The sequence below is a fragment of the Miscanthus floridulus genome, chromosome 7 (genome assembly GCF_019320115.1).
Source record: "Miscanthus floridulus cultivar M001 chromosome 7, ASM1932011v1, whole genome shotgun sequence".
Taxonomy (NCBI): domain Eukaryota; kingdom Viridiplantae; phylum Streptophyta; class Magnoliopsida; order Poales; family Poaceae; genus Miscanthus; species Miscanthus floridulus.
Window position 1 is genome coordinate 105,813,585 of NC_089586.1, and position 27,975 is coordinate 105,841,559.

The 27,975-nt window shown below is 43.2% G+C and overlaps 2 protein-coding genes across 2 annotated transcripts; both read left to right on the top strand.

The window, feature by feature from the left end:
* The first annotated feature begins 16,145 nt into the window (after positions 1–16,145).
* LOC136466007 (uncharacterized) lies at positions 16,146–19,723 on the top strand. The gene is made up of 7 exons (XM_066464526.1): positions 16,146–17,148; positions 17,239–17,315; positions 17,829–18,358; positions 18,476–18,634; positions 18,765–18,852; positions 18,941–19,165; positions 19,403–19,723. Exons 1-7 carry the CDS (start codon positions 16,146–16,148, stop codon positions 19,721–19,723), a joined length of 2,403 nt encoding a protein of 800 aa, XP_066320623.1.
* A 2,438-nt stretch (positions 19,724–22,161) lies between these two features.
* Positions 22,162–26,516, top strand: LOC136464122 (uncharacterized). Its single transcript, XM_066463082.1, has 8 exons — positions 22,162–22,213; positions 23,311–23,582; positions 23,763–24,144; positions 24,219–24,475; positions 24,562–24,774; positions 24,872–24,964; positions 25,058–25,183; positions 25,922–26,516. The coding sequence occupies exons 1-8, from the start codon at positions 22,162–22,164 to the stop codon at positions 26,306–26,308; spliced, it is 1,782 nt and encodes a 593-aa protein (XP_066319179.1). The 3' UTR covers positions 26,309–26,516.
* The last annotated feature ends 1,459 nt before the right edge of the window (positions 26,517–27,975 follow it).

Sequence of the window (27,975 nt, forward strand, 5' to 3'; positions counted from 1 at the left end):
TTTGGTTGTCTTTCGGACTAACGAATGCTCCCGCCTACTTCATGTACCTGATGAATTCGGTATTCATGCCCGAGCTCGACAAGTTCGTGGTCGTGTTTATCAATGATATATTGATTTATTCGGAGAACAAGGCAGATCATGCGGAGCATCTGAGGATTGTTCTATCCAGATTGAGGGAGCATAAGTTATATGCAAAGTTTAGCAAGTGTGAATTTTGGTTGAGCAAAGTACCTTTCTTAGGTCATATCTTATCAAGAGAAGGAATATCTATAGACCCATCAAAAGTACAAGATGTCATGGATTGAAAGGCCTCGACTTCGATTCATGAAGTTTGGAGTTTTGTAGGGTTAGCAGGATATTTCGTCATTTCATCCTAGATTTCTCAAAGATAGCTAAGCCCATGACTAGGCTACTTCAGAAAGATGAGAAGTTCAATTGTACACCAGAATGTGAAGCAGTTTTTCACACCCTCAGGACTCTGTTAACTACAACTCCTGTCTTAGCACAACCCGACATTGAGAAGCCTTTCGATGTATTTTGTGACGCATCAGGTATAGGTTTGGGGTGTGTGCTCATGCAAGAAGGAAGAGTTATTGCATATGCTTCTCGGTAGTTGAGAAAGCATGAAGTCAACTACCCCACGCATGATTTAGAACTTGCAGCAGTTGTTCATACATTAAAGATATAGAGACATTATTTGTTGGGCGATATATGTCATATATATACTAACCACAAAAGTCTCAAGTATATCTTTACCCAACTAGAGCTGAACATGAGACAGCGAAGATGGCTAGAGCTGATTAAGGACTACAATTTGGAAGTGCATTACCATCCGGGGAAAGCCAATGTTATAGGCGATGCACTCAGTCGGAAATCTCATTGCAACACTATGGAAGCATTGTTGGAAGATGGCTTCAATTTGTTACATTCTGTTGTACTGCACAATATCACTATTAGTTGTTCACTTGAGAGCAAAATCATAGAGCTGCAGCAGACAGATGTAGGTATAAGTCACATCAAGAGAAAGATGCAAGATCAAGAAACCAAGCATTTCAGATTAGATGAAAAGGGTGTACTATGGTTTGAGGACCAACTTGTGGTACCGAAAGACCGTGAGCTTAGAAATCAAATTCTAGAGGAAGCTCAGTCGTCCAAATTGTCTATCCATCCGGGTAATAGTAAGATGTATCTAGATTTGAAAACCCGTTTTTGGTGGACTAAGATGAAGAAGGAGATCGCAGCCTATGTCGCTAGGTGCGATAACTGCAGTAGAGTAAAAGCTATTCATATGCAATCTGCTAGGTTACTTCAGCCATTGTCTATTCTAGGTTGGAAATGGGAAGAAATCAGTATGGACTTTATCATAGGCCTTCCAATGACACAACAAGGTCACGATTCAATATGGGTCATTGTAGATCGTCTCACCAAGTCAGCACATTTTATACATGTGAACATAAGGTATCACGTGGGGAAGTACGCTGAGCTGTATGTTTCTCAGATCGTGAGACTACATGGAGTACCTAGGACCATAATCTCAGACCGAGGACCATAGTTCGTAGCTCGTTTCTGGGAACATTTGCACTAGGCTTTGGGGACTAAATTGATCAGAAGTTCGGCATACCATCCGCAAACTTCAGGACAGACAGCGAGTGAACCAAATCTTAGAAGATTTGCTAAGAGCTTGTGTTATATCTTCCAAAGGTTCATGGGAGAAATGGTTACTTTTAGCTAAGTTCTCCTACAACAACAGTTATCAAGCAAGCATCAAGATGGCTCCGTTTGAAGCCTTGTACGGCAGAAAATGTAGAACTCCGTTGAATTGGATTGAGCCCGGAGAAAGGAGATACTTTGGTATTGACTTTGTCAATGAAGCTGAAGAGCAAGTGTGTATTATCCAACAGCATATGAAGGCAGCTCAATCAAGACAAAAGAGTTATGCTGATAAAAGAAGAAGACCACTGACTTTTGAAGTGGGTGACTATATATACTTGAAAGTATCACCCATGAAAGGGGTGAAGAGATTTGGAATGAAAGCTTGCGCCTAGATACGTAGGGCCATACAAGATTATGGAACGGAAAGGGAATGTCGCTTATAAGTTACAACTTCCACCAGAGATGAGTGCAACATTTGATGTCTTCCATGTTTCTCAGTTGAAGAAATGTCTTCGTATACCTGAAGAAGCTATTGCACCCACCAACACATCTCCTAGTCTTTTCCGCGTTGATCAAAGTGGTGCTTATTGCTTCCACTACCAACCACCGCATGCAATCTTGATCTAGAATGGCAAGAGTGAGTCTTGCTAGTGTGCCACCCTCGCTTAGGCTAATAACCTTGTGCCGCATGGCTGATCATTCAGAGACCAACCTCGATAGCCACACTAGCACGCTCTCTAGCGATCAATTCTGGTGGCTGCGGGCTACAAAACCCACGGTGAGGGAGTCCGTCACATGGCACAAAGAGTGGAAACAACAGCTACCATAGAGTGAACATGATCTCTATACTAGCGTACACTGTGTAAGGAAAATGGACCCTGGGCCCATTTACTTTGGATTTTGGTGTTTGATGACCAACACAACCAAATTGGACTAATGAATTTGCAAGTGATTGTTTTATAGTTCAATAGGATGCAAGACGTGACTTGGACGAAGGCAACATGATGATCCGATGATCAACACCATAAGCAAGACCCTAGGAGCAGAAGAGAAGACCCAAGATATTAAGCAAAGTCCAAGCATGAAGATAGGAACCAAGCTGTACACAAGATCATGAAGAAACGAGCTCACAGAGGTGACCAGACGCTGGCAGAAAGCAACCGGATGCTCCGATCCAGAGGCTCGGCAACAGCCGTCAGCAGCAGCGACCGGACGCTGGACCGGATGCTGGTGGCAAATTGACCGGACGTAGGACAGCAGTGTCCGATCAAGTACAGAATGGTTCCAGAGCGGTGATACTACGATCGGACGCGTCCGATGGCATGTGACCGGACGCTGGCAGCGTCGAATCAGTTGATTGCGTCTCTAACAGTCAGGACGACTGGACGTGTCTGGTCAGGACATGATCAGCGTCTGGTCAGTAGTAGAAAAGTGGGATTTCGTCCCAACGGCTACTTTCTCAGTGGGGCTTATAAATAGACCCCCAACCAGGCATTTGAGTAGTGTGGAGCTGAGGAAACATATCAAGGGTGTTGATACACCATTTTAGTGATCTCCACTTGCATAGTGCTTAGTATTTCATTAGGTGATTAGCGTAGGTGCTTTGTGAAGTGCTTAGGTTGATTAGACCACCGCTTATGCGCTTACTCTAGGTTTAGGCCTAGTGTTTAGTGAGGTTTGCATACCTCTTACCACTCGGTACTTGCGCGCACCATTGTTGTACATCGGAGGGGCTTGTATTCTTGTGAGATCACACCAACCGCGTTTGCGGTATGGCCGCCACCGTGTATCGGAGGGAACAAGACCCGCGGCATTTTGGCTGGAAGCTTGATAGTGAAGATAGTAGGGAGCATTCAGGAGAGGCTTGCTGGAAGGCACGTCGGAGACCCACTTACGCGTGGGGAAGGCCCGAGGCTATCCACGGAGTTACCTGACTAGGAGCTTGGCCCTTGTGAGGGATTCCTTGCGAGGGGCTCCAACGAGGACCAGGAGGAAGCTTGTGCATTTCTCGATACCTCGGTAAAAATACCAGAGTCGTCGATAGAAGTTTGCATATCTCTACCTTACTCTTTAGCTTCCGCATTCATATTGATTACATTGCTCCTTTTGCGATAGAGATAGCAATACACTAGCAAAACCATAGTTGCACGTTTAGATAGTTTATCCTTTGCAAAGGTTTTGCTAGAGTTAGAAAAAGAGGCCATAGTTTAGAAGTAGATTTTTAAGTTGTCTAATTCACCTCCTCTCTTAGGTGTCACGGTCTCTTCAATTGGTATCAGAGCCGGTTGGCTCAATTTGGACCTTTGGCTTAACCGCCGTTGAGCTGACGCTATTTAGAGGGTTTAGGATGGATACCTCTAGGCCTCCGCACTTTGACGTCACTAACTTCCCATATTATAAAGCTAGAATGGCTTGCTACCTTGAAGCGGTTGATTTAGGAGTTTGGAGAGTCACTCGTGACGGGATGAAATCCATTAAGAATCTCGTTAAACCCACAAACAGTGAAGAAAAGGAAAAACATTTCAATGCTAGAGCTAAGAATTGCTTGTTTGAATCTTTTAGAATGGATGTGTTTAACCAAGTGTTCACTTTAAATACGGCACATGAAATTTGGTTAAAACTCCAAGAGCTCCATGACGACACATCTAATGTCCGTGAGCAAAAACATTGTCTAGCTAAACAGAATTATTATTCCTTTACAATGAATAATGATGAAGTTGTTCATGATATGTATTCTCGTTTGAATCTAATTATCAATGAGCTCCATTCAATAGGATTAACAAAGCTAGATGATGCGGACATCGTGAGGAAGATCATCTCCATGCTACCATAAAAGAAATATGCAAGCATCATCACCATCCTTCACAATATGGAGAACTTGAGCACCATGACCCCGAGCATAGTCATTGGCAAGATAGTGGCATTTGAAATATCACATAAGATGGGTCAAGACGAAGCCTCTTCATCAAGCAAAGGCAAAGCTCTCACGTGTAGTGAGAAAAAGAAGATGAAGGGCAAGCAAGTTGAGACAAGCTCAAGCTCAACCTCCTCAAGTAAAGATGAAGAAGAAGATGAGGACGATGATGATGATGATGAAGATTCAAGTGAAGATGGTCAATCTTCCTCCTCCACCTTCGACCTTGATGAAGAATCAATCAAACTAATCAACAAGGTGGAGAATATGATCCAAAGGCACAATATCAAGGGTGTGCCCATCCAAATCCAAGATCTCATTTTTACCAATCAAAGAAATAAGCAAAGAAAGAGATAATGCTATGGATGCGGCGAGTTGGGGCACTTAGTGGAAGTTTGTCTAAATAAGCCCACACCCAAGACAAAGAAAAAGGCATGCAAGAACTAAACCCTCACATCAATAAGGTCATGGGATGATTCTTCAAGTGAAGAAGAACACCATCACAAGAGGTGAGGGCGCAAGCACTCATCATCAAGCTCTTCTCGTAGTGCCTTATGGCACAAGGTAACGAAAGCTCATCCTCTAGTGAGAGTGATAGTGATGATGAAATGCCTTCTTATGATGAAATTGTGCAACAAAATCTTAACTGTGCTAAAATTTGCACTAGTCAACAAAAGAAGCTCAAAAAACTAAAAGTAAAGCTAGATAGTTCACAAAAAGCATATAAAACTTTGCTTGAACAATGTGAGAACTTTGCTAATCTCAATGTTGAACTATCTACTAATTGAGCAACTTGAGGCTAGTGCAACAACAAATGCATGCACAATCAATGATAAGCAACTTGTAAAGAAAAATGAAAAATTAAAAGAAAAGTTAGCTAGCTCACAAGATGCTTATAAAAGTTTGCTTGCTAAAATGGAAATCATGTGCAAACATTGTGATGAGCTAATTAATAAAGTTGCTAATCTTAAAGCCGTTAGTACAACCCCCACCAAGGCATCTAAAAAAAGTTCTATCATTAACATGTATAAAAAGGATGCCTCTACTTCTTGTAATGATTTATGTTTAGACTCATCTTTGTGTAACCAAGTTTGTGTTGAGACAGTTGTTGTAGATGCATGCACACAAGAGGTTGCAAAGGAGAATGAGCAACTCAAGCAAGAAGTAGCTCACCTCACCAAAGACTTGGCTCAAGTGAAAGGCAAGGCAAGGCAAGCCCAACTTCATCAAGATAACACCGTCAAGGGAGTGAAGAAGCTTGATGAAGGACAAACCGTGGTTTGCTATGTGTGCCACAAGGAAGGTCACAAGTCCTATGAGTGCAAGGTGAAGAATGGGAGAGGAGTAAAGAAGAAAGAGAAGAAGCAAACAAGCAAGCTCTCCAACACCTACACCAACAAAGTGGACAAGAAGGCCTCCACACCATACTTGTTAAAGAAGAAGGAAAATGATAAGGTGGTGGCCATCAAGGTGAACAAGCAAGCCAACAATGGGGTCAAACACTTTTGGGTGCCAAAGGAAATCATTTCCAACATGAAGAGCACCAAGAAGGTTTGGATCCCGCAAGGGAAGTGAGAAGTCCGATGGTCATCGGGGAATTTGGAGACTTGGCAAAGTATGGGTGTATTTCATGGGGTGCATCATGATGAACAAAATCATTGCCAAGTGGGTTAGTGAATACTATGGACCCAAATTCCCCTTCCCATGTTAGGTAACTAGATTCAATTTCCTTTAAGTAGTATCAATTTGCATTTCCTACAAGTGGTATTTCTTATAAATTGGTATCTTTAAGCATCTAGTTACTTTTCATGCCTATATTTGCATTTGCATGCTTATATCTTTTGTCATGCATACACTAGGTATATCTTATGGTAGGCTTGCTCGGTTTCATTCTTAACCCTTGGAGCAAACCTACATGGTTTAAAATTATTTAGGAGCACGGCACATAGCTTGTCTTTTGATTGTTCATCTAATATGTGCCAAAGTCCAAATTGTAGATAATTTCTCTCGAATATCATCTTCGAAAATGATTCTCACATTCATGAGATGTCATCTTTTAAGTGGTATTATTGATTCTAAAATTAATGTGCATGACTTCTACAAGTATTCCACACTTATGTGCACAAATTTAGGGGGAGGTTACTCTATAAGTTGGATAATTTGAGACTAACACCTTTTCAAGCTTATCATGTGTGTAGTAGTCTCATTGCAAGGAAAATGGAGTCCTCGGAGTTAAGCATCATACTTCAAATATCCACCACCTATTGCAAGTGGTAGAAATCAAATTGGCTTCCACATGTGGTATTTCTAAACCAATATCATCATGTTGATTTCATTTGATATTTATATGCATTCTCCATGCATTATATAGATTAAATTCCCTTAAGCAATAATTTGCCAATTATGCATATGCTTTGCCTTCTACCATATGTATGCATATATTTAGGGGGAGCTTAATCTATATAATGTGAGAGTCAAATTTTGTGACCTATTCCACTACATATAAAGGATCACAAAGTTTGACCCTCCCTTGTGCTACTAATGTCTTCCTTTTTGGTGTTTGATTCCAAAGGAGGAGAATTTGAAGGACCAAAATCAAGCACTAATTTGTAGGACCAAAAGCTAGATCATAATAATTTACAAGTGGTAATGGCCTATAAGTGGTGTCTACAAGTGGTAATGGTCTGAGAAAGGGAAGATAGTGGATTATGGATTAGCCTATGTAATGGGGAGAATTTGTGGCTTAAATCCATAATACCACATGGGAATTTTTGCAAGGGCAAGATAAGTGTTCAAGTGGTATCTTCTAGTCTTACAAGTGGTATCTTTTAGCATCATATAACCTTACCCCTTGCATTGCATCCTAGCAAGTAGATAGTTTTTAAATTCCAAATTTTTATTATTTGCTTGCTTTGGTTGTGTTGTCATCAATCACCAAAAAGGAAGAGATTGTAAGAAAAATGGACCCTAGGTCCATTTACTTTCGATTTTGGTGTTTGATGACCAACACAACCAAATTGGACTAATGAATTTGCAAGTGATTGTTTTGTAATTCAATAGGATGCAAGACGTGACTTGGACGAAGGCGACGTGATGATCTGATGATCAACACCATAAGCAAGACCTTAGGAGCACAAGAGAAGACCCAAGATATCAAGCAAAGTCCAAGCACGAAGATAGGAACCAAGTTGTACGCAAGATCACGAAGAAACGAGCTCACAGAGGTGATCGGACGCTGGCGGAAAGCAACCGGACGCTCCGATCAAGAGGCTCGGCAATAGACGTCAGCAGCAGCGACCGGATGCTGGATTGGACACTGGCGGCAAATCGACCAGACGTAGGACAACAGTGTTCGATCGAGTACAGAAAGGTTCTAGAGCGGCGATACTGCGACCGGACGCTGGCAGTGTTCGATCAGTTGATTGCGGCTCTAACGGTCGGGACGACCGGACGCGTCCGGTCAGGACATGATCAGCGTCCGGTCAGTAGCAGAAAAGTGGGATTTCGTCCCAATGGCTACTTTCTCAGTGGGGCTTATAAATAGACCCCCCCAGCCGGGCATTTGAGTAGTGTGGAGCTGAGGAAACATATCAAGGGCATTTTAGTGATCTTCACTTGCATAGTGATTAGTGTTTCATTAGGTGATTAGCGTAGGTGCTTTGCGAAGTGCTTAGGTTGATTAGACCACCGCTTATGCTCATGCTCTTGGTTTAGGCCTAGTGTTTAGTGAGGTTTGCATACCTCTTAGCACTCGGTGCTTGCACTCACCATTGTTGTACATCGGAGGGGCTTGTAGTCTTGCGAGATCACACCAACCGCGTTTGTGGTGTGGCCGCCACCATGTATCGGAGGGAACAAGGCTCGTGGCATTTCGACCGGAAGCTTAATAGTGAAGACGGCGGGGAGCATCCGAGAGAGGCTTGCTGAAAGGCACGTCGGAGACCCACTTATGCATGGGGAAGGCCCGAGGCTATCCACGGAGTTACCCGACCGAGAGCTTGGCCCTTGTAAGGGTTTTCCTTGCGAGGGGCTCCAACGAGGACTAGGGGGAAGCTTGCACGCTTCTCAATACCTCGGTAAAAATACTAAAGTCGTCAACGGGAGTTAGCATATCTCTACCTAACTCTTTTTGCGGTAGAGATAGCAATACACTAGCAAAACCGTAGTTGCACATTTAGATAGTTTATCCTTTGCATAGGTTTTGCTAGGGTTATAAAAAGAGGCCATAGTTTAGAAGTAGATTTTTAAGTTGCCTGATTCACCCCCCCCCCCCCCCCCCCCGCCTCTTAGGCGTCACGGTCCCTTCACACTGCTGTATGACGGGGATCACACTTATTATCTTCTGGTACATGGGCTGTTATGTGAACGCCGCATTGGTTTTCTCCATGTTACTGTTGATGTACATCATGCTCATAATCTCACTATTGTCCAAGGTAATTAAGTAAACACTTGCTTATTAGATCATGAAACGTTAAGAACTAGAGTAAGAGTGAGCTAGTGACATATATTGAATATGCATGGTGAATTTGTAACCCATTGTACACCTAAATTAGGACAAGGGATTTTACATGGAGCCAATGTTAATGGGTGTATACATTGTATTACTATGCTGATCAGCAATTAGAAGGTAAAATATTCATTCTTAGTTATGCATGATTGATGTGGCCGCCTATTAGTGTTGAGTAAGATAACTCACGCAAGCATCAAAGAGTAGAATGAACTCAATTGAGTATTCATGTCATGTCCGTGAACGGTACATATTAGGGGATATTTATAGAGATTCTAGCCTTCATTATTCCTATATAAAGGACTAAAATACCCCTAACTAGATTGAATACAACCCCTCTTTCTCTTAGGGGCAGACTAGTCATTACATCTTTGATTCAATGTATTAAAAGTTCTAAGTGATTTCTAGGAGTGAAGCTGTCGTTGGCAAGGGCTTCGCATCCTGAAGGCAAGTTGGTCTTCTCTTGTTAATTAGAGAGTCTGTCTCCTAAAATCTTTTTTCTACCACTGAAAACAACAATGGTTAATTACGAGATTGGAGCCCCAAAACCCATCCATTAATCGATCAAATTAGGTAAACTTTAATATGGTTCTCATAAAAAAAATAGGGAAAGTGAGGTCTTATCCCAAACGAGTATGATGAAGAAGTTCAACAATTGTCATCCCATTTTCCTTCTCCCTCATGGTGATCCTTGACACTACAGCTTTTGTCATCTCAATTTGCTACATGTGTAGCATCAACATGAAGAGCAGAAAGGGGATGCTTGAAATTCAGGGCAAAATAGAAAGACAAGAATATGCCTGACTGGTTTTAGAGGATGAACGGATACGATAGTGAACGACGATAAAGTTCTAATTTCTCTCCCTCTCCTCCCTTGTCTACTCTTCTCCGCCTCTTGTTTTCCACTCGCGCGTGAGAGAGGCGGTGGCTCAAGGGATGAAGGGAATTAGGTTTTATGGGAAAGAGGTGGGGAAGGGTATGATCTGCACGGCAGGAAAAAGAACCAGCCTCGGCTACTATAGATGCTGTTAGAGTAAGGTAGTTATTGTTCACATGATTTTTTTTTCTCTCCCTTCAGTCTTCCAACGAGATTCTGAACAATGTGTATGAGTAATCAAACGGAATGTGTTTGACGAGCTCTATGGATCTGTGATCTCTAATTGCCCATTTAAGTAACGGATAAAAAAGTCATTTTGCCTCTTATTAAAACTCAAGTCATATATTTTACCACTTACGCTTTCCAACATTATTTTTTCGCTATCGTGCCTTGGCACCTTTTTTCATTAAGCAGAAGTAGAGTTCGTTACACCCTAACCTGGGCACGATAATCCAAAGATTACTGAGACCAGCGATCTAAAAACACACGTGGTTGTGATTTACACAATAGTATTTTGCAACATGAAGACAATGAGCGCCCTTCCTAGGCAATCAGCACACCGACAGGAGCCATCGCCGCTGCAAGAAACCAGCTATGCATGAGCCGCCGGCCCCTTCCTTGATTGAGTTGGCCAACTGCAACGGTGAAGTAGCGGCATATAAGAGTCACCTGCTCTTGGGCAATGAACTCCCTAACGACAATGCGACTCGTGCGAGCATTGGGACCTCGCACGTTCCAGCCGAAACACATAGTTGACGTCATTGGGAAACCAAGTTTGCGACAAGCCAGCTAGCACAAGGCTTATATAGCCTCGGCGTCAAGACCAGCCAAACCAAGGTTCATGGCCACCAGGTCGAATTCGCCCAAACACAGCTCCTCTAGTGCCTCCTGCTTGGAGGCCGACAAAGGAGCCACGAAGATCACTCCATACTTCTCAAGGGCCTCGGCATCCACAGCGTTGGTGTTGACGGCGATACTAAGCTTCTGCATAAGAACGCTCTGTCCCTGGAGTGTGGAGTTGGCCACGTGGGGTTTCATGGCGACGCGTTCGCTGCGCCTTAGTGTCAGTACCGACTTCGGCATCTTGGACTTCTTGAGCTTGGGGCCAGCACCGATGATGCGGTCTGTATAGGGAGAAAGACCTGCGACTCGATCTCTTCTTCATGCGACCTCGGCTGCGCTGGGCGGGGAGGGGTGCAAAACGCGTTCCGCGCGCTGCCGTATTCTAGTTGTTACACTCTCAAACCCACAAATAGGCTTAATTTTAGAAGAAAAAAACAAAAGATGATTTCATCGTAATAATATACATCATGTATGGCTATGGGTATGGGCAAACATATGCACGAACATATCCATCATCTATGGCTGCGCGGGTGAATTAGCCATACCCTGCTGCTGCGATGCATGCCTTCTTATCTTGCTGCCCGGCCTGCCCCAACCAGATCTAGCAAACAGTAATGCCGATATACTAGCAGGGGCCTAGATAGTAGCCATAGAAGGCCACTTAAGCTAACTGTTTTCTTTTCATCCGGATATAGGTAGGGATGAAAACGGTACGGATATTTTCCGACCGTATTCGAAACCGAATCCGTTTAGAGGGGTTGAGATCTGTCCGTATCCGAGTCCGGATATCCAACATCCGATACCCTATCCGTATCCGAATACTCAAATCGCATATTTATGATGTCGATATCCAATCGTATCCTATCCGACATAGTTGACACTATCCGTATTCGAATCTGAATCCAGACATAAATATGAAAACAAATATAATATCGGTGATATTCGTCCGTATCCGATCCGTTTTCATCCCTGCATATAGGGATAGGTTTGTTTTGCAACTTGCACAAAATGCAAATGATCGACACCGAAAGCAACAAGCTATAGCTACGATCGAGGATGGGCAAAAAGCGAGAGAAAACAAGGAGAAAAAGGATCAGGGCCGGCTATTTGTGCACACAGACACACATGCATGTACAGAGACAGCAGTACGCGCGCAACCATTCGTACGTGCGTATTTCCCGTTTCGTTTTCTCCTTGTCACCTTGCGTTTTCGCCCCCTTCTCCATGCACGCATGCATGTTAATCATCTCCATCGCTGTCTCGACGCGCGCAGCGGTAAGCTACGACACCGCCACTTTAGGGTTTCTATTCTTTTCTTGCCGCTGCCGCCGCTGCTTGCCTGGGCAGTACGCGGCAGAATATACGTACGCACGCACTGTACCCTGTTCACGGTTATCAGCTCCTTGTGCCTCGCAGTTTCTACTTTCTAGGGCACGCCATGCGAGTTTCAGGGACACTTGCGCTAGATCTCAGCTCACATGTGCGTGACATCATAGCCACTTCGATTCATGAGATTACACATACGCGTAGCATGTGGTTAATGATGATTTAATACTTATTTGCATGACAGTAGTGCGTTCATTTAGCATTTGAAAGTTTAAACGTGAACTGGGAATAAGTGACAGGAGTTTTTGATACCACCGTACCTGTGCTGTGCACATTGGGAGGCAGTGGACCGGCCAGTGGCCCATGCCCATATGGGGACCTGAAGAAGAGGCTTTTGCAGCGGCTCGCAATGATAGGAATTCGCCCCTGCCTCCTGCAAACCGTGGCTCAATCTGGAAACATCAATGTGCGTGCCTGCAGCGAGCAGCAGCAGCTGCCACAGCCAGCAGCAATGTGTTTGGTTTGCCAACATCTTTTGCAGCCCCACTTCCGCAGGAGTACATAATTTATCTGCTTCGCTTTTTAAACCTTTTCAGCGTTTTGAAGGAAGTGCTAGTTGACCACCAGAACTATGATGCATTATTTATGTGTGTTATTTGTGACGCGTTAACATGATATTTTGCATTTGTTCTTTTGTTATAAAAATCACCAGGGAGAGCACTTTTGGAAACCATTTGAACTTTTCTGATATTACTCAATTCCACTATGAATTTGTGTTCCAACGATATTGGTGAGCTTTTTTGTTTTTCGTTTCGTTCGTTGTCAACAAGTTCAGAGTGTAATGCATCGACTAGGGTTCGGCGTTAACTAGCTAGGGGGGTATTGTGGAGGTATGGACAAATTCAACTAAGAACATCATCAGAGTCATCATCAGGGTCAACTTCTCTAAAACATTGATTTCTAAGTCCTAATAATACTTTATCAAATAAACACTACTGGATTCAGGTTCTTTGCCGAGTGCCTGAGGCACTCGGCAAAGGCCAAATTGCACTCGGCAAAGCCTTTGCCGAGTGCGGCACTCGACAAAGAACACACGGCAAAAAATTGATCGGCAAAGCCCTCTTTGCCGAGTGTCTTTCATCGGGCACTCGGCAAAGGCTTTGCCGAGAGCCCCGGGGCACTCGGTAAAGAAAAGCGACCGTCACAGCGCCGGCCCCGTTGACGGTCGCTTTGCCGAGTGCCAACCCTGCAGGCACTTGACAAAGATTTTTTATTTTTTTAAAAAAAAATTCTTTGCCGAGTGCCCTCTATCTGGCCCTTGGCAAAGATGTTTTATTTTTTTTTCTAAAAATTCTTTGCCGAGTGCCCCTGGCCGGCGCTCGGCAAAGTTTGAATTTTTTTTTAAAAAAAATTCTTTGCCGAGTGCCCTCTGGCCGGCACTCGGCAAAGTTTGAATTTTTTTTTAAAAAAAAACTTTGTTGAGTACCATGGTCATGGCACTCGGCAAAACTAGAAAATTGGTTTTCCGAGTGCCCATTTTTCCAGCTTTGCCGAGTGTTGTGACCATGGCACTCGGCAATGGGATCCTTTGCCGAGTGCAACACTCGGCAAAGTGACCCAAAATGATAATTTTTAATTTTTTTTACATTCCATCATGACAAATAAATTCATACAAACATATATCACATATATATCTCATCCATCACATATATATCTTATTCATCACATATATATCTCATCCATCACATATATATCTCATCCATCCACACATCCATCCGCACATATCACATCCATCACAATATATATCACATATATAATAATAAGTGCTCAAGTCCATCCAAATAAATCCACAAGTCCATCACAAGTCCATCAAAGTCCACAAGTGCATCACAAGTATATCTCAAGTCCATCACCAAGTGAACAACAAATAAAAAAAAATACAACGTGCACTCATCTCGGCCACTACGACTATGGTGAAGGCCCAGCTCCATCATTCGCAGGTGCATGAGGTGGATTATTCGAACCACCGTCAGATTGAGACTGCACAAAGGAGAAAAAATTGTATGTGAGACAAGATTATTTGGATAGCTAATCTAGGAAGGTAGAGGCCATACAAGCAGAGCACAAGCGAAAGTAAAAAAACTTTCATACTCACAGGAGTAGCTGTAGCTACAGGACGCGGAGGCGGAGGTGGAACCAACAGCCCAGCTGGCAGAGAGAAGCCCACACGTTGCCCAAGCCCTTGTAGGAACTCCGTAATGTCCATCAGCCTCTGTACTTGGGCCTGCCGCTCAGCCCGCTCGGCCTCCAGCTGGGCCGCCATCCTCTGCTGCCCGGCCTCCAGCTCCTGACGTTGCCTCATTTCTTGTTCCAGCCGGGTCTGCAATATTTCACTCCAATGTTTCAGTAATACAAAGCTAATTAAGGTGTGTAAAGATCAATGTATGACGAGTAAAACAGGAATAACCTCGAGTGCGTCGACCTGGTGCTGTCCAGCGGTCGGCCATATACGAATGGTCGGGCTCTCGCTCGTGCTCCGAGCTCGGATCTAGGAGAGAGAGGGAGTAGAGGCCGTGTCGATGACGCCATCGCCAAGCCAGAACCGCCCATGCTTCTTGCCTTGCCCCGCCCTCATGATGGCCTCTCCATCAAAGTCCTAGGTGCTCGGATCGTGGTCTGGCCCATGGAGTGACCTCGCCATCTCAGTGTACTCACTGATGCGGGAGTGGACGCTCGGGTTCGTGTATGCCTCGGGCGGGTCCTCCAGGTTGAAGGAGATGTCGGATGTCGCCTTACCCTTGTGGGCCATACACCATGCCTGGAAGTCCGAGCAAGCCTGACCACTATGTGACGCCGACTGCGAGAAAGACAGCATGATGATTCACTACTAGAAATGTGTTCATCAATGACGATTCACTCATGACGATTACTAATTTCGTCACAGAATGAGAGCATTCTATGACGAAATGTGCAGGTTCGTCATTAGTCACAAGTGACGGAGCTTTGGCACGAAGAATAATGACGAAAATGAAATAATCGTCATACAATAACAAAACTAAATCGTCATTGATTGTTTGGCTCATGTACCACCTCGAGGACATGGGTCTAGCTGGACCTGCAGCCTTCCCCTCCATTTTTTTTGCAAAAAAATAGCTCACTGAGTGAGCTTCGAACCCGCAACCTGCTGCTAGGTTGATAGGTGCCTTACCACTGGAGCACTCGGCCTTTTGTGATAAAAATATGCATATTTTTTTATTTGTAAACTCCATGGTAATTGAATCATAGATGATGACGTGGCGCCGTGGTCCCACCAGCGGGTCCCACACCGAGGATGTGGCGGAGCGGTCCCACCATCGGGTCCCACGTCGATGACGTGGCGATGCGGTCCCACCAGCGGGCGTGGCGGCGAACACGTGGCGCTGCGGGCCCAGGGTCCAGCTCCACCAGCGGCCTGCCCCTCCCTTTTAATTTTTGCAAAAATAATCCCCCGCAGGGGGAATCGAACCCGCGACCTGCCGCTAGACAGGGAGGAGGCGTTACCGCTGGAACTCCTGGCCTTTTGTGTTTATGGCTAGCCTGTTTTTGTATTTGTACTTAGAACATGATATCATGTTTTTTTTGTTTTGTCGATCGAGTTGATGGGCCATACGTGCGTGGCGGCTGGTCGCGTAGACGTCCCATACATGCGTGCATAGGTATCGTGGCGCCGCCGTAGTTCTTCTCCTAGGAGGCCAGTACCGATCTGGCGATCTACGTGAGCCGTCGCTCGTCGCTGGCCAGTACTAATCTGGCGATCTCCATCTCCTTCTCCCTATGTCCACACCGACATCGTCGTTGTCAGTACGCGCGTGGGATAGAGCAGCAGCGATGACGAGCAGAGCTGCGCGTGGAGCGCGAGCAGAGGATTGCCGAGTACAAGGTTTGATTTGTTTATCAATTTGTTTTACATATATGCATGTCTTTGATGTGTTTTTGAATTTTGTTGAATTTATTACTAGAATTTAAGGACTGAGTACAATGTACAGATGGATAGAAGCTGGATTTTTGGGACACAATTCACACCTGCATATGTGAAAGGAGTTGAAGAGTTCATGAAATTTGTCAGTGAAAGATACCCCGAAGACAACCACATACTTTGTCCGTACAGCAAATGTCTTAATCAAACTCTGCGGTCTCAGGATGATGTAAGTGACCATATACACATTTATGGGATGTCAGCTACATACACCAGGTGGATTCATCATGGGGAGTCGGCAGATACTGTAGTAGTTGAGAATTTCGAGCAGCCGGAGGTCGAAGGAAGTGATCATGACTTTGGGATACATGTGGATGTGGTCGATGATGATTATGATGAGGATCACGGAGTACCAGAGATGATAGGAGATCTGTATGCTGCGGCAGAGGCTGATGGAGAACAACCAAGGTTTGCAAGAGTCCTTGAAGATGCAAAGAAGTCACTTAGCCTGGGATCTAGCCATTCGAAATTCTCTTTTCTGGTGAGGATGTTGTATATCAAGTCTCGTTATCGAATTGGCAATACAGGATTTTCCATAATGATGAAGCTGTTGTCATCAGGATTCCCTCAGAGTGAGTTGCCAAAATCATATGATGAGGCCAAGAAATATCTTGGAGAATTGGGCCTTTGTTACGAAAACATCCATGTGTGCAAGAACAATTGTGTGTTGTTTTGGAAGAGGTATGAAAAAGAGAATGTGTGCCCAGTATGCAAGACGTCTAGATGGCAAGATGAAACTAGGAACAAGAAGGTTCCACACAAGGTATTGAGGCATTTTCCACTTTTGCCAAGGTTGAAAAGAATTTTTGCTTCAAAGCGAACTTCTAAGGAAACACAATGGCACAAGAAAAAGAGGACGCCAGTCGACAATGTAATGAGCCATCCAGCTGATGGAGAAGCATGGAAGGACTTCGACACGAGGGAACCATCCTTTGCAGATGATCCTAGGAACCTGAGGCTTGCCTTAGCTACCGATGGATTCAATCCATTTGGCAACATGAGTACGCAGTACAGTATGTGGCCAGTGCTTCTGACACCACTGAATCTCCCACCATGGGAATGCGTGAATCTAGCAAACTGCTTTATGTCTTTACTCATCCCAGGTCCAAAATCTCCAGGAAAGGATTTTGATTTGTTCCTTGAGCCCCTAATTGAAGAACTGCTCGATCTATGGAAGGGTGTCAGTACCTACGATGCATGCACTGGTCGGAAGTTTAACCTTCGTGCTGCCGTGTTGTGGTGTATACATGATTTTCCAGCGTTGAGCACGTTATCAGGGCGAACAACAAAAGGGTATTATGCATGTATTCATTGTGATAAGGATCCGTTGTCTCGGGCAATAAGGAATAAGATATGTTACATTGGACATCGTCGTTACCTTCCAAGGACACATGCATGGCGGAGAAGCTTGGCTTTCGATGGTAAGCGTGAAAACAAAGAGCAACTAGGCAAGTTCACTTTGGAGGAGGTCCTAGAGGAGCTAGAGAAGGTGAAAGATGTCATGCCAGGGAAGCATCATGAAATTATTGGAAATAAAAGGAAGCGCAATGAGGGTCCAAAGATTTATAGCCGTAAAGTTGGGTTGTGGAGATTGCCATATTGGAAACATTTAAAGCTTCCACATAATCTCGATGTCATGCACATAGAGAAAAACATATGTGAAAACATTCTTGGCACATTACTCAATGTATAGGGCAAGACCAAGGACACAACCAATGCTAGGCTAGATTTGCATGATATGGGCATAAGACCTGAATTGCACTTACAGCAGCATGGCAACTCAGTCATTGCTCCACCTACTCCATATGTCTTGGGGAAGGATCAGAAAACCGAGTTATGCAAGTTTCTCAAAGGTATCAAGTTTCCTGATGGATATGCGGCTAACCTAGCAAGATACATAAGTGAAGATGGTTCAAAGGTGCAGGGAAAGCTTAAAACACATTCTTGCCACATACTCCTGCAAAGAATCATACCTGCTGGCCTAAGAGGACTGGTGAGGAAGGATGTATATGAAGCAGTTGCAGAGCTCGGGACCTTCTTCAGGGAACTATGCAGTAGAAATCTAAGGATTGATGTTATCAAACGGCTAAAAGAAGAAATTCCATTGATCCTATGCAAGCTTGAGAAAATCTTTCCACCTGCCTTCTTTGATGTCATGGTGCACTTGGCCGTCCATCTTCCTGATGAGGCACTGCTTAGAGGACCTGTTCAGTACGGATGGATGTACCCAATAGAAAGGCGGCTAGGCACTTTGAAGAATTTTGTAAGGAACAGGGCAAGGCCGGAAGGATCAATTGCTGAGGCATATATGGCAAGTGACACATTGACTTTTTGTTCTAGGTATATGGAGGATATTGACAATAGATTTAACCATCATGATGATAATGATGGAGAGATGCCATTGCCTGATGACGTCTCTGTTTTTAAGCATGGTGTTACTCTTGTTGGATCTAATAGGAGCCAGTACATTGATGATGATGTCCTCAATAAGTTAGTTTGGTATGTGCTAAATAATTGTGAAGAAGCTGAGGAATATTTGGAGCAAGTATCTATTATATGTTTTGGGGATTAGTTTTTGTTTAATTTCTAAATTTTCAAATTATTCTTATGACTTAGCTTTGCCATGCAGCTTGTACAGGGATGATCTTGTGCAGCAAGGTGCGCTTGATGTTGATAAAATGGTTGAACAAGGATTTGCAAAGTGGTTTAGGTGCCATGTAAGTCAGTACACATTGTGTTTCTAGGTTTAGTAAATGCATTAGTATCCATATGTAATTGGTTAACTGAGTACTTTTGTTGCAACAGATTGAGAACAAACATAAGGAGCATCTAGAATCGGTTAGCGAAGGACTGTGGGCACTGTCATGTGGCCCAGATCTACGAGTTAAGACTTGTGCATCTTGCATAGTTAATGGAGTGCGGTATAGCACTGTGGATCGTGAGAAGTTCTTTCTGACACAAAATAGTGGTGTAATGACTGAAGGTTCACATGATGGGAACGACATAGATTTTTATGGAGTCCTTAAAGAGGTAATTGAGTTGCAATATAACTCAAATCTTCAAGTCCGTCGGACGGTGGTTCTATTTCGATGCGATTGGTTCAAGCAAGAAGGCAAGACGACAGGCCTTCGAGATGACGGACATTTCAAATCCATTAATGTGCAGTCATTATGGTACAAGACTGATCCTTTCATCTTAGCAACTCAATCAAAAAAGATATTTTACATGCAAGACACATCTTTAGGTAAAGATTGGTGAGTTGTGCAGAAATTTGAACATAGGAATATTTATGATGTCGCTGAAAAAGATGAGGACAGTCATGATGTGCATCAGGATGATTATTGTTCTGATACTGAGCATGTAGTGCAAGCAGGGGCTGATAATGAGGTTACTCGGAATATTCAAGGTGGAGAAGCCACTATAATTGAAGGAAATTTACAAGACCTTATAAGCAGCAAGAAGCAACGTATTATTCGTGAAGATAGTGAGGATGAGGAGGAAGATGAGACATTACTGCAGTACTGTAGTGATGGTGGCAATGATAACAATGATGACATGTCCCTAGACGATGAAGATGGTGATTTCTAGTATGGACCAGTGTCATGTCCCTAGACTGCACTATTGTTTTTGTTTTCCCAACATTTTTTTATTTATTCTTTTTTTGGTATCTCTATTTTCATTTAGACATGCCTGTGATGGCATTCAACTATGTGTCATGTAGATGCCTGTGATGACATTTAACTGTGCTTCCTCTAATTATATTCAGATCAGGCCTAAAAGCAACAAAATGCTTCCCAAATGTTACATTGAAGGATGCTACAGAGCTTAGTCTGTTCCTTGCAACCAAACATGTGCTGCGTTACAACTTAGTCGAGCACATCTATTGTATCCTAACCAAACATGTGCTGCGTTACAACTTAGATGGAGCCATGGGAATGAACAACATGGCAACATGGCAACAGTATGCACACCATACGATTTCACTTGCAATTCCAGACCTTGAATTGTAACACATGAAATGAACTCACTACATATTACCCAAATAGAGCGGCATATCGTCTTGTTCAGCGGCGTAGAGGCCCAGCGTCGAACACCTGGTGGGCGAAGCACAGAGGAGCTCGGTGGTTCCAAACTAGAAGGCAGGATTGGGGGACATCGAGGGCGAGGAGTGGGGCAGCGCGCCAGATGGAGCTCCAGCGGCGGACAACTGCGCCAGAGTGATCTTGCGGGTGGTGGTGGTGCCGGCGCCTCTGGCGCTGCTAGCCGTGGCCGCCACGCCACCGCTGCAGCGCAGGTGGATGAAGCTCTAGGTCTGGGTGGCGTAGCTGTAGTGGAGGGGAGTGTCTACGAGGGGGAGAACTTGGTGACGGACCGGCAAGGACGGCAAGCTCAACCGCTATGGAGGAGCGACGGCGGCGCCACTATGGAGAATCGAGGGAGTCAGTCACGGCGGCGGAGAAGCGACTAACGTGGGGGTTTCGATGGGCCAGCCTGCAGGCCTGTTCATTTGGTCATGCTTAGGTGGATAGTTTAAGTAAGACTGCAGTCGAGAACTAACGAAAACACTTGAGTAGCGCATTGGTAAGGCACTTTGAGTTTCTCCCTACGCTCCCGGGTTCGAACCCAATGGGAGCCAATTTTTTTTGTTTTTCCCACATTTGTTGTGTTTATTATTTTTCTATGTCTCTATGTTTATTTTTTTGCTAGATTTTTAATTAATTATTAATATATTATTGCTTAATGATTTACCTCATTGATTTTCAAACATCTTATTACATTTTTTAGATATTATTGTACTTATTTGTTGAATGACTAAAGGATAAAAGCTTTAAGCTACCTTGTGACTAAGTGAGAGTTGTTCATGCATGTACAAGATGTATAGTACCATTTTGTCGAAATCATTTGAAACTTTAATGGGATGTTTATGGAGCCAAACAATGATGCTGTGTGCATCTGTGCAATTTTTTGACCAAGTTTACCTATTATTGTAATTTTTTGTTGGATTAGTGAAGGATAAATGTTAAAATACCCTAACCTAGCTAAAAAATTATAAAAACTTGCATGGACACCTCACTTTGGTGTATAACGTTGACAAAAAAGTTTCAACTAATTCCGAGAAAGTGGTCATGCACATCCTCGCAAAGGCATACATGTCTAACATATAACCTAATAACTAAGCGAGAGTTGTTCATGATTGTACAAGATGTATAGTACCACCTTGTCAAAATCATTTGAAAATTTTATGGGATGTTTATGGAACCAAACTATGATGTTGTGTGCATCTGTGCGATTTTCTGACCAAGTTTCCATATTATTGTAATTTTTTGTTGGATTAGTGAAGGAATAAATGTTAAAATACCCTAAGCTAGCTAAAAAGATCTAAAGCCTTGCATGGACACCTCACTTTGGTGTATAATGATGACAAAAAAGTTTCAGCTAATTCTAACAAAGTGGTCAGGATCATCCTGACAAAGTCATACATGTCTAACATATATCCCTCTAACTAAGTGAGAGATGTTCATGCTTGTACGTGATGTATAGTACCACTTTGTCAAAATCCTTTGAAATTTTTATGTCATGATCATACACCAAAATAAGGTGTCCATGCAAGTTTTTAGAATTTTCTACATAACTTAAGGTATTGTAGCTTTTATCCTTTAGTTATTCAACAAATAACTAAGATAATAACTAAAAAATGTAATAAGAAGTTTCAAAATAAATTGGGTACCATAGGGTCTTCCGAGAGGGAAAAAATGCCGCCAAAAAAAATGCCGCCAAAAAAAATGCCGCCTAAAACTGATTACCGCTAATTTAGCCATTACCCCCACTCCCTCCTCACCCCCGGCCACTCGTCCTCTCCCCCCCCCACATTTCTCCAACCCTAGCCGCCACCGCAGGAACACAACCGCCGTCGCCAAGGTGCTTCCTCGCCCGCGAGCTGTGTCGTCGTGGACTAGGGGTCGCCCACACTAGGCCCGCTTCCCCGTTGACGACCACCGCCGACGAGCACCTGGTATACATCCGCAATGGTGGCAACCAGGGGTCAAGGTAGGAAGAGACCTGCACAACAAGATCAAGGTAACCATTTGGCTATAGATTGAGTTAGGCGTATGTGATTTATTTTGCTTTTTGTCTTCCCAGATTTTCCTGTGCAATTAGTAATGCATTGTGAACCCAATTTGTCTTCCCAGATTTTCCCAGATTTTCCTGTGCAGTTAGTAATTTAACTTTGAATGTGAACCCAGTTTGTCTCCACTCCATTTTAGTACAGTGATTTCTAATAACTATTCATAACGAATGTACTCAGATCTTGAAAGGCATGAAGAATAGTCATAAGTGATAATGCTGTATAATTTCTCTCGCCCAAAAATTTGAATCATGTTCCTGTAGGTTCATCTCCTAGCTAGGGAGCCGTATATTTCTGGTTTCTTGAATCCTTGCACCTCTGCATTTGGAGCCTTTAGGAGGTGTTTTTGGTCCTATTTGCCTCCCCATTTTGGTTTCAGTAGTCTAAACTTTAGGAGCTGATCCTTAGAATTTGACCCAACAATCAACATATGTATCTAGAATTTCTGCCTGTCGTATCTTGATCTGTCAGATTAAGATTTGCTTCATCTGTATATCTGAATCATTTTCAGCTATTTTTGTAGTTTTGAGTATTTGGTCATTTCTTGCTAGATCATGGTTAAGCACCCAGAAATTTTTCTTAGTTTTTAATCAACTGTGTCAAAAGAATATTAGAATGGTTCTATTGCACAACTGATACACTATTTCATCTTAAACTCATATAGCAAAGAAACTTCTCATTTGTAAAATACATGATCCCACCTGATGCCTTTCCTTCCACTTGGGGAATAAATCCTTTTTCAGAATCAGAAATGTAGCAGAGTGCATGCAAGTGTGTTGATTGGAAAATAGTAGTTCAGTACAAGCTATCTTCAAATTTTTCATAGATTTTAGAGTAATTGTGCTTCAGTACACAAATACCTGTACCACTTAGTTCTTTCTGATCTAATACTTTTTGCCTATAACCTATCACCTCTTATCCCTTAGCTCTTCAGCAGGCACTACTAGCTCCTACCTCTTATCTATCTACCATCTAGTATTACTACCTCTAAGCTCTTAGTTCACTCCTTTTTATTTTCTAATAGACACAATTTGCTTGTTTTTGTAAGAATCTGAAAAAACTGATTATGAGAGACGCCGGGATGCACGCGTGGCGAACAATTTAAAGAAGATGCAAGATTTCGGCCTGAAAAATCTATCTTTTCAATTTAATAACTCTGTATCACTATCTGCATCAAAGAAGGGGGGAAAATCAGCAAACAAGAAAAGAAATAATGAAGATTCGGATTCATCAGAGTATCTCCTTGAAGATGATGATCAAGGAGATAGTGATGATGATGACACTGAATCTGTTGAGCAGCCACAGCCCCTGGCAACTAAGGTGCTTCTTCTATCTTCAAAGTACTGGATGGGGAATATTTGCATTGCATTTGAGTGTTTTTAATCTGTTCTTCAATATATGCCTTTGCTTTTAGATGCATCTTGTTTCTTGCATACATGTTCTTTAATATATGGTCTAGCTTACTGCTGCACATGACTTACTTGATTTTTTTATCCACAGTTTCTTGCAGGGTATAGTCGGAAAGTCCTAGCTTCAAAGAAGAAGAAGACAGGCCCCACCATGGCGCCAGGAGTTAGGGCTAGTAAGAGAGTGAGGGCATCTCAAGGATCACAGGTTCAGCCTCCTGAATCCCAAACAAGATCATCAAAAAGGCTTCTTGTTTCGGCGAGAGATGGCCAGAATGTAGAGGATCCTACCAATGGTCATGATGAAACACCACCACAAAGGTCTTATATAGATGCAGAGGAAGGCGATGGAGCTGGTGGTCAGGACAATACAGCTGCAGAGGAATTCAGTGGAGGTGGTGCTCAAGACAGTACAGGTGCTGATGAAGACAATGCAGCTGGAGAGGAAGACACTGAAGGAAAGTTGATGTTTCTTTGTCATTCTATTATGCCATCTGGTTTGCTGATCTGCATGAAACTAAAGCATTTAAATCCAAATTGTATTTTGCAGCTCCTTCACAGCGAGCCCCAAGGAGACCCAGGCCACCCACCAAGGGAGCACAACTGGACAGGATGACTAAAGCTATGGGAAGGAGAATGCCCATAGCTGTTGCTGAAGGGAAAAGAAGGCCTCATGAACCTGTTCAAGCAGCCAAGTTTGCATCTGAGGCTGGTGTCATCATTAGGGATAAGGTCCCTGTCCTAACTCATTGGAAAGATTACAAGAGAGGTGATCGCTATTACAAAGACTTTGTGGGAAAGCTCTCTGTAAGTGCATTATTGTTTCTACGGTAAACTTGTATATCTGTTTAACCTGCATTGACTAACTAAATATGGAATTGTCATATGACTAGGGGCGCTTGGCCATTAACCCTAAAGACAAGCCAACAGAGGAAGCTTGCACTGATATGCTGCGCTCTGGGGTGCGGCAAATGCGTTATCGGCTGAAGAACAAATACTTCAATGGTAAACCTGCAAATGAGATTCCCACAACTTCTCTAGTTGCATGCATGTCTGATGCAGAGTGGAGGGTACTGGTTGCAAAGTGGTGTAATCCAAAAAACATGGTACGGGTATCTTGTCATATATTCTTTCTCATTCAGTTTCCAAAGATCTTCTCATTTGGAACCTATGATCTCATCTAACATGTTCATTCTCTTGTAGGAATCATGTGAAAAGAACAAGCAGAATCGCAGTAAAGTCAAGTATCATCAGGCTACGGGTTCTCGTAGCTATGTGGCACACTTACATGCATATGTAAGTAAAGAGTACCTTGTACATATTTGCACTAACCAACTTATTTTACATTTTATCTGACAACTTTCCTATAATTGATTATCTATGAAACAGAAAAAGAAGAAAAACAATACAGAACCAAGCACAGAACAAAATGAAGAACTTGATTTGGTGGAGGCCTTCAAGACCTGCCATACCAGCTCCAAAAATGGTCTCAGTGAACCAGCAAGAGAAGCACTTGTAAGTCCCGACATCTGTTTCGCTGTGCCATTTTGTTCATTAATTGGATAACATGTCCTATTTTAATCATTTTGTATTCTGTCTTTTGCTCAAAACTGGTCAGAATCCAACATAGCTATATACTTGCTAAATAAGTTAAGTACTAACTGAAGGCTGTTCTTATTTCTGGGAACAATCTACATGCAGTCATAAATTCAGATTGCAGTCATTGATATACTAGATTAAAACTGCAATGTATCAAACAAGAAATGGCTGAATGGGTTATTATCTTGGATGGATATGAAAATGGAAGCAACCTAACTGCAGCCAAGTCTCTACAGCCCATGCTTTTAGTTATTCTCATGTGCTTTATGTATGTGTATTATCTGCTAAACCAATCTATTGAACAATCTGATAACTGTGCTATGTTAATACTTGATAGATGTTGACTGGAAATGAGATTGCATTTAACTGAGAACAATCTGAACTAATTGTGTCCACATGCTAGGTGATTTCTGATTGTTTCATTGTAGAGTAGCTGTGCTTTATGTTAGTAAGAACCAAACTACAGTTTACATAATGTTCCACATAACAAATCAGATAAATTGTACTACAGTCTGTCCATTTTGCTAGGTTTGCTTCTACCTCTCTCTAGTACACATCTTGCTATTTATATTTTTAAAAATACATCTTATGTGATATTTGCACCTCAAATTAATGCAATAATGATCAACTAATGATGGGTCATTGCTGTTTTAGTCAAATATGGAAGCTTTGAGGGCAGAACCTGTTGCTGAAGGTGAGACAGCAGTATCCAGTGTGCAGGTTGTGTCCCAGGTGCTCTCCCAGAACAGCTCAAACCATTTCCTCAAGAGTGTTGGCATCAAACCAGTGGCATCCTCCAAATCATCATCATCAAATGAAAGCGAGCTTCGGGAAGAACTAGCAGCTGAAGCTAAGGCTATTGTACAAGGTGAAATCGACGATCTCAAGAAGAGAAGTGAAGAAGCTGAGGAAAAGCTGGCGAGGACACAAAAGGAGATGGAGGAGTACAAGAAGCTGACAGAGATAAACACCAAGGCAATGGAGGAGAACAATGCGCTGCTCAAGCGTATCTTGGCCATCAACAATGGTTCTTCGACATGAGCGCTGTGCGTAGCTGCTGGTTGATGAAGCAAGGGGTCCGTGCTGGTGATTTTGCTTATGCAATAACCTATGTTGCTGTTGCTTGCCCACTTTTTAATAGTTGTTGTCATAACCTATGTGAACTGAGATGAAACTAGTACATGGAATATGATGTCTAGTGAGTTATATGTGAACCAAGTTTAGTATTGTTCATTAAGTTGATGGTACCTATGAATATTGGATCTGTTAAGTTGATGGTAATTGGAATACTGTGATCTATTGTTCAGCATGTGCACCTGTGATGAATTTTGTTACCTTTTTGTGACGATTTTGTAGTCGATTCTGTGACTATTTTGTAATCTATTCAGTGACGAATTTGTAATCACTTCAGTGACGAAAATGAGAGCCAATCACAGCAAGACACGTGGACTACTCACAGCATGCCCTGTGGCCCAATAAAAAGTGGACACGTGCACATCCACATCACTGGCCACGTCAGTGGCCACGTAGTCAGACACGTCACCAGCCACGTGCCAAGCCACGTCACCTGAAACGTGGACGCGCCACGTGGATAGGACACGTCAGCTGCCAGCGTGGCAGACGCCGTCTGGCCGCCTAACAGACGGCAAGTTATGACGAAAAAGGGGCTACATCAATGACGAAAATGCATCGTCATAGAAAGAATACTCTTCTATGACGAGGGCCATTTCGTCATAGAAGGAACGCACATCTATGACGAAAATATACGTTTCATCACGTTATCCAAAATATGACGCTCATTCAATGACGAAATCGATTTCGTCACAATTTCGTCATAAAATAATATATGTGACGATTTTGGTGTCTTCAGTGACGAAAGGAAAGCGTCATTGATGAACACATCCCTAGTAGTGATTAGAAATCAGGCAGAACTGAGCGTCACAATAGATAAATGAATTCGCACACCCATGCTTGTTTATATCTGGCGAGGCTGCAGCTGCCTTGATGGTGTGCTGGACCTTGCATCTGCAAACGACAGTCTCGGGCATCCCTGTGCATCTTGAGGTACTCCTCCGTGAACCACCTCTCCACCATCATCGCCTAGCACTCAGGATACGCTTGGCACCACTAGAGAATCATCTACACGTCATCAAGTATTGGACATATAAGAAGATCAAATTAAACCAACTTAATCTCAAAACGAATCAATATTGATGTTCTTCATTTACCTCAAGGTACTGCTCCTGGGTCAGCTGCATCTCTCTCGCGTCTTTCTTGGTTTTCCTCTCTCCAAGCTTCGACCCGTAGTAGGTTACGATGGCCTGGATGCGCACCTCGTGATGCATGTCGGTGATGAGTTTTTTATAGGCTTTGGTAGTCACCTGCTCCGCCCTGACCTCAAATCCCTCCTCACATCTATAATAAGTCTGCATACAAAAGCGATATATCCATTCATTATTTCAAGAAAAGTCCAGTGAATGCGACGTATTGAGCAATGTTGTGCGAGGGAGACTTACCCAAAACTCTGCCTTCACCCGCGCCGCCTTATTGGGGTACTCCGCATCGAGGGCGACGGTGTAGTGGTCAAACGAGTAGGCCAGCTCCGTCTTCGATGCGTACGTGACAATGCCGGGGAAGTGTTGCCTGCACAGAAGACCCAGGATGCCGTTGACTAGCCGTGCGCTACCACCCGACACAACCACCCAGTT